Here is a 7114-nt window from a genome sequence, read left to right as displayed (position 1 = left end):
AGTGGCCAGCACAGAAAAGGCACTCCTGTGTGTGCTCAAATCAACCGCAGGGAGCATGGAAAGAAACCATCCTTTACAAAAGATGGCACAGGTTTCACGATTCCACTCCATTTGGAGTCTGGGCAGTAAAAACCCAACCTCAATACTTCTCCTAATTGCGGGCAGACTTCTCCGCTCATGTTCACAAATAGCCAGACTCACTTACTTTGGTCATTAACACAGTTTATTATTGGCACACTTATCAATAAAGCATACATAAAATACAGCCGTTTCATAACACACGGAGCCACTGTGTCTTTACATGTGTGGAGGAACATATTAATATGCAAATGGAAAAATTAGTTCTCTTATAAAGTTTCACATAAATACACTGGAATTGCCCCCAAAGAAAAATCCCCATAAAAGAACCAGGTGAGGGCTTTACAAAATATTATACAAGAAATATACTATGAAAAGAAACAACAGTCAACTCAGATACAATAAAAAACACAAAAACTTTCAGATTTATTAAACTGCCCACAAAATTAATGGATTACATGGCTTGAAAATATTTGGATCAACAGCGATTTTACAAATGCATAAATTCTCAAGGGGCCAAGAGTCTTTTTTAAGTAAAAATCGGTCTTGGTGTCTGATGACAAAAAGACATTTCTTGTTTCAGCACTGGGGCTTGACTGAACCAACTCAGGCTCAAGAACCAATTGACATTAGCTTGCCCATAACTTACCCTGCTGGGCCCTCTTAGCTGTTACCCAATAAAAGAAAAGGTAAAGAAAAAAAATGTACATTTAAATTACTTTCCAAAAGCGGATTTTTTTTCTTTTCTTTTTTTACTGAAACAAGAAACTCTCAGATGCAAGTCAAAAAGCAGAAAATATCTTACAGTATTAAAAAGTCATCTGTAGTTAGGTTCGGCATATTAATGAGATCCTGAGCACTGAGGGCTTATCGACAATATGGCCTTCGTTTGATGCGGGGAGAGGAAATTAACAAACATGTGGTTAACACCGTGCCAGGAGAAGCGCTAGCGTTTGCTCTTGTTTTCATTACGATCAGTGCCAGTATCTGTTACCTGTGAAGGCCTCCAGGGAAGGGTCATGGACATTTATTTGGAAGGATCCTCTTAATTAAAAAGAAAAAAGAAGAATGAAAGAAAGCAACTCAGATCACTGTGGTTTAGAAATAGATATTTGCGTGGAAAAGTTTTTATTTCTCCTCCCTCCTCTCCTGTAAGTAAGGATCTGAAATAGTGAGTGTAGCCCACAGGCCTACGACAGTGGACTCTGGTGCCACTCATCTTACTGGGAAGCCTGGGGTGGGGGATTTTCTGATTTGGTCTCTTGAGTGGCGGGAGGTTTACTGTTCCACGGGCTGCTGTTCCCCAGGGCGGGTGAATTGTTGAAGTCTTCCTCGTCGTCCATGCCGTTGGCCGCATCATATTGCGTGTTTTCTAATCTAGTGATTAGCCTTTCGTCCTCGTCCCCAAACTCACCTCCCATCAGAGTTGGCTCTCCTACCACCATCACATCCTGTGAACAGCAGCTGACATTATTACAGGGAAACCTTGGGAGAGAGAAGCTCAGCTTAAAACACTAGTGGGCAGAGCTGGGGGCTCTAGGACAGACACACTTGTGTACTGTACACCAGGGTCAAGTGTCAATGTCGGGGGCCGAGACGCATATTTGATTTCTACAGGAAATAAACATCGCCTCCTGATGTGTAACAACCACGCGAGTTTATGTCCTTAGTGCGCAGCCTGACACCGGAGAACGAGCAATGCTAGCAATCTGCAGAAATAAAAAAATGGATTTTTCAAAATTAAAAAAATCCACGCTTATCACTTGCCGACATTGGGGACTTTTGAGAGGGCTGTGGAACCTTCTGCTGGGTGCTTTTCAAAACCTCCAAAAATCCGCCGCTTTTATTTAGGGCCTCTGAATGGCTTTGGAAACTAGCAGTGAACATGAGTAGGATGCAATTCTGCATTATTCACGCAATTCATTCCAAATGGCATTTTCTCTGTCCCAGGGATGGTATATGTTTTAATTGAAGACAGAATCTCTCTTTTCTCTACTCAGCCAGGCCCTTTTATGCAGCCAATATCCTTGACATTCTGCTACTTAATTATGGTAATTAATTTAGGTAAAGTTTTCGATAAAAACAATGTTCACACTGATTTGACAATTTGCATAGCTAATTAAGTCATTAGCAAAAACCTGCTGATTGCCAACAAGCCCTGAATTTACCATCTGTTATTTCATGGTGCCTGTCACCTATCCCGACACAGGCAACCCTGCCACCAATCTGGGCAGTAAAGAGAACCAGTCTGTCCAGCTGGTGCCATAAAAAGAAGATGAAGAGCGCTAATTATAATTACACTGATGAAGCTGGTAGTCATCAGAAATGGAAGCGTGCAAGAAGAATCCATCTAATCACTCCTTTAAGTACAAATTGTCCTTCCATGCAAACAAGTAAGCCACCTACTGTAGCCGGGAGCATCGTGGAGGCCACTGCTGGAGAGGCACGGGGACGGGGGAGAAGGACGCATACCCAGGGCACGGCTCCGGCCTCTTTGTTCAAAGGGGACCATATGGGGTTGATGGGTGACCTGGGCATGGGACAGGACACCTGTCAGGTGGATACTGCTGGGCAGGCGCCGAACAACAGTCTACTTAAAAGTGCTGTGACTCCAGGAGAGTGCCCAACTGCGATCAGCCTCCGCGGGTCAGACAAAGGACTGGGCCAGGTGCTTTTGGCGATGTGAGGGTGTGTTTCCTGATAGGGAGGCTACTTCCATGAAACGCCTGGACAGCTGGGCAAAAATTCCTTTCGCTGGAGCAAGAGAGGCTTTCCTGGGCAGTAGAGTGGAATACTGCCTATGTCAGGAGAAGGTCCAGTGGGCCCTCCAGATCCCTTCCAGAATTTTGAAGGTGCCAATTGAACAAACCCCTTAATGGTTTATTTCAGAATGGAAAACTCTGTTTGATTGATTGATCCTCTTAAAATTATAGGGAGATAATCAGTAGGTTTCCAAACTGTGTTTTCTGATTAATCACCCTTGCAATTTGATAAAAATGATTTTAAAGAGAAATGTCCCAGATGAAGTAAATGCCAGAAATATGAACTGAGTACTGGCAGGAAAATCAGATGTGTACTTCCAAGAATGTATTTATCATGCAACAAGGAGCTAAACGTGACACTGACGTGTAGGGAGACTCATGAGAACTCAAGGCGAGATGCAAAATAGACACAGACTCTGTGCCCGGCAAGAACACTGACAGGATTTTAGATGGAATGTGGCTTCCACAGAGGCGTGAATGTTACCGAGTTAGCGGGGGCAGCCACCACACCACCCACTGGGATTGTTCAGGATAAAAAAAAGTGCCACTTAGTTACAGGCAATTAGGAGACCATGCTTATGATCAGGAACAAAGGTGGAAAGAACAGGGCAAGTGGGGCAGAGGACTGCATGAGGGTTAATCTTATTTCATGACTTATGGGCAACACACTTTGAAGGGCTTGGAAGTCACATGCATAAGGTGTCCAAGGGCAGGAGAAGGATTAGAACCAACCACTTGGGTCAGCATTAGTATTGTGAGTCCAAGGTCATCAAGAGAGGCTGGGAGAGTGTGAGGAGGTGAGCACAATTTGGAGAAACGTAAGAAGAAGCCAACTTAAGCGTTATGCTAGAAGAAAAGTTTCCAACACTCCAGATGCTTTCATTGTATCAGAAAATAACAGTCATTCAAGAAAAGTATTATGAAAATAGCAATTTGAATCACTTCAAATGGGACTGATATAGACTCGTAATATATTTGGTGTATCTTTGTTCTAGGAACAGCTGGAAAAGATGCCCAGACGTGGATATTTTTAAGCATCCTAAATTTCAGAGAGATGTCACATTTGCCTTACTGATTATAAAAAATATCCTTAGCCAGATACATAATCATGCGTGCATGTGTGTGAGTGATTAATAGTTAATAGATGGCAAGCTATAAAAGAGACGTGTGCTAAGGGCTTCATAGGCACATAGATACTTGAGGCCACTTACACAATTATGCACACATCTCTACCCGTTTTTCTACCCCTCTAGACCAGGATAGTGGTTTTCTGCTCAGACAGTCTTGGTTTATTTTCCTCACACAAAATGAATGGAGATATAACACACATTCTGGGCTGCCTCTAACTAGGGGATGTTAGCACCATTCCCACCCCAACACACACATCTTTAAAAATCCCCCCAACATTCAACATTAGCAGTGAGAGTTGCATTTCCTTCCCAACTCCGCTATCTCGTGTGTCCCACAGGAGGCAGGACTGGTCCATCTGAGAGTACCCCATATGCCCTCGGCTCCCCATGAGGCAGACCTCTGCTCCTCGCTGGAGGCCTGGAGGTGCCACCAGCTCTTGCCCGTGTCACACTTCCTCACTAATCCCCCGTGCAAGGACCACCAACCTCTGAGGAGGACTGGAAGTGACTCCTTTCAGGGCCCCTCAATGCTTCTCCTTAAATTGGCCAGAAGGGGTCACTGCTGTTGAATGACACAGGTCTCCATCCCTCCCAGGGTTGAGGCTGCAGTTCGGGATCGCTCCTAGCCCCTGCTCATGGAGTGAGAAGCAGAATCCAAGGATTAAACCCTAGTCCTCGCCAGACACACACGTTGCTGCCGCGGCAGCTAAGCGGACCACGGCCGTGGTCGTGGTGCCACACCATATCTGTTCATGCCTTTGGCTGAGGCAGCCATGCCTGCAGATCGCATTTCTATTTAAACAGTAAAATTGTGTCGGTAATTCAGCAGACAGGGATAGAAGATGTGGTCACTACAAGCTAGTCAATGTATCTTTTAACATCTATTCAACTAGAGTATACACAGAAATTTGCATATTTTCCTAACCTGATTGCCTTCCTTGCCATCTGTAAGTTTTACTTAATTAAAACCTCTTTAATTACATCTTGTGGGGTTAGTGCTGAAATTCTCCTCTCACTTTCTAATGGTGACTTGTTCTCACCAAGTCTGAAGGGTCTCGACTCATTAAAAACCCTCTTGACACAGGTATCTTCACTAAGATGCAGTTGTTGGATTGAAGGACAGGAGCATAACGGAGTAGAAAAAACTAGAAGCTCTTTAAAATAAAATTGAAATAATTCCAGCTAGGCTAGGTATGTCAAAATATGCAACATATATGCTCTTACTCTCACCGGTGGCAGACATCACTCATGGATGACCCACCAAACCAATCTAGGCCTCAGACTCCTCATCAGTATTGTACCCTGTGAGCTGACACCAGGAGACTGAGCTGGCAGAAGAGAGAGCACCTCTTTGCCATCCCACGATTACACATTGAGCTCTTCAGTGACAGGGTCTGGATTTTTTTTTTAAAAAAAAATCTTGGGGGGGTATTGCCAATACCTGGTATAGTGTGGGGCACATTGTAGGAACTCAGAAAACATTTATTGAACTGATCTGAATTCTTGCAGCCACTGTGCCTTTAAGTAGCTATATCACAGCTCCAGAATTCTCTGGAATGTACATCATTTGATAGAGGAGACTAACAAATGTTAGTTTCTAAAACTCCCGAATTAAATGAATAAATGGGCTGCTTATGTGCACTTTTGGGTTGATTTATTTACACCAGGCTATTTTCTCTACGCATTTTCCAATGTAACCAGGAGTGGGCAAGACCTACTGGTGCCTTAATAAAAAGACTTTGTATTTCTCCTTTGATTTTTTTTTCCTGACTCTTTAGAGGTGACAGCCCAGTTCAGAAAACAGAGGACAGTATGGCATTATTTAAGGACTAAATTCCTAGTGGCCTTAATATTAAAATGGTACCTTCCCCCACAGGCTGGCCACTCTCTCCATGACCCTTTCTTTCTAGGGCAATGGGAATGAAAACCATATCCTCTGTCCACGGAAGACAGGAGAAGAGTCTCCATGGCCCAGGTAATTCTCAGGTGCTGATGGGGTTGGTTTTAACCAAAGAGGACTGACCAATGAAAAGTGAGTAAAAATGGGGAGAAGACAGATTCAAACGACACACTTAGAAGTAAGTGGAGAATCCCCATGAAAGAAAGGTCCACTCTCACACAGGGAGAGTTGGAGCAGGATCAGAACAAGAAGAGTGAGGACAACAGACCAAGGGGGGAAAGGAAGAGACAGAGGGAAAAGCTAAAATTGTATTGGTTAAGGGAAGTAACAAGAAATAGGACACATTTCTGAAGACATAATGTCTGGAGGACATCCATGAAGCACCACAAAAGTGTCAGGATTCAAACAACAGTCAAATGCCTGGTGACAGGGTGATGCGACAAGGGCAGCAGAGAAGGAAAACCCACAGTAATGGTAGAGGGACAAGGGACAAGAAATGCTTAAAGGAGCTTGAGAATTTAAAAGTGATAAATGGGCTAACGCTGGGCTGAGGAACCTGAGTCAGGAAGGAATTAGGCAGAAGGGGCAGAGTTTGGGAAGAAATAACAGGAGATGAAGAAAGTTCCTGCACAGTTTACACTATTTGGGGACGCCCCTCAGCTGTCAGCTTTGGGGTTCAAAGAAGCTCCTTCTAAATGGCCCATTTCCTTTGTCAGACCCAGAAATGAAAGAAAGGGGTCAAGAGGTCAAGAGAGTTGAGACCAAACCAGGGACCGACTCTCCCCCTGAGCTAATGAAATGGCTAAAGTGAAATCCACCAAGGTGCATTTTTGGTGGCCACCAGTTAATTACCTGAGTCTTAAAATAAGAGGGATGCCCATGTCAGGAAGATACAGTCAAATTACAATATGGAGCCTGAGCACCAGGAGCTAGTTTCCAGTGGAGCAAGGGGTCTCCAATGATGGTGCTGAGAGACCCTGATATGCCACCAGGCATGCTGCTAAGTGATATTTTAATTAAACTTTCAGTGACATATCTCCTGTCTATGACTCTGATGGCTTTTTAATTCAGGTCCCATTGCAGCACAGACTCTTAATATTCCTTTCTAATGCTCAGTTTGCAGGGAAGGTTTCCACGGCAGAGTTCCTCCCTCCCATCCCAACCCCTGTCCTTGCCTTCCCCTCCCCCACCTCCAAACTGCCCAGAATGTATTTGCAGCTAACAGAGACTTTCACGTGGGCCCC

General features: G+C 44.2%; 1 protein-coding gene across 17 annotated transcripts in view; it reads right to left on the bottom strand.

Annotated features, from left to right (window-relative positions):
* Window positions 1-205: 205 nt before the first annotated feature.
* LDB2 (LIM domain binding 2) overlaps window positions 206-7114 on the bottom strand; it is a 359662-nt gene continuing 352753 nt past the window's right edge. For 4 of the 17 annotated variants that reach the window (XM_070506173.1, XM_070506176.1, XM_014838795.3 and 1 more), the window contains exons 8-9: window positions 4457-4599; window positions 206-1529 (exon numbers count right to left, since the gene is read on the bottom strand). In XM_070506173.1, coding sequence (XP_070362274.1) covers window positions 4495-4599 — 105 coding nt within the window. In that variant the 3' untranslated portion in view covers window positions 206-1529; window positions 4457-4494. Of the gene's footprint in view, window positions 1788-2484; window positions 2609-4456; window positions 4600-7114 lie in introns of all 17 variants that reach the window. The other 13 variants (XM_014838791.3, XM_014838792.3, XM_070506171.1 and 10 more) reach the window with 6 other exon arrangements.

The sequence above is a fragment of the Equus asinus genome, chromosome 3 (genome assembly GCF_041296235.1).
Source record: "Equus asinus isolate D_3611 breed Donkey chromosome 3, EquAss-T2T_v2, whole genome shotgun sequence".
Classification (NCBI taxonomy): Eukaryota; Metazoa; Chordata; class Mammalia; order Perissodactyla; family Equidae; genus Equus; species Equus asinus.
The sequence above is the reverse complement of the archived record's forward strand: the minus strand, read 5'-3'. Positions and strand labels throughout refer to the sequence as shown.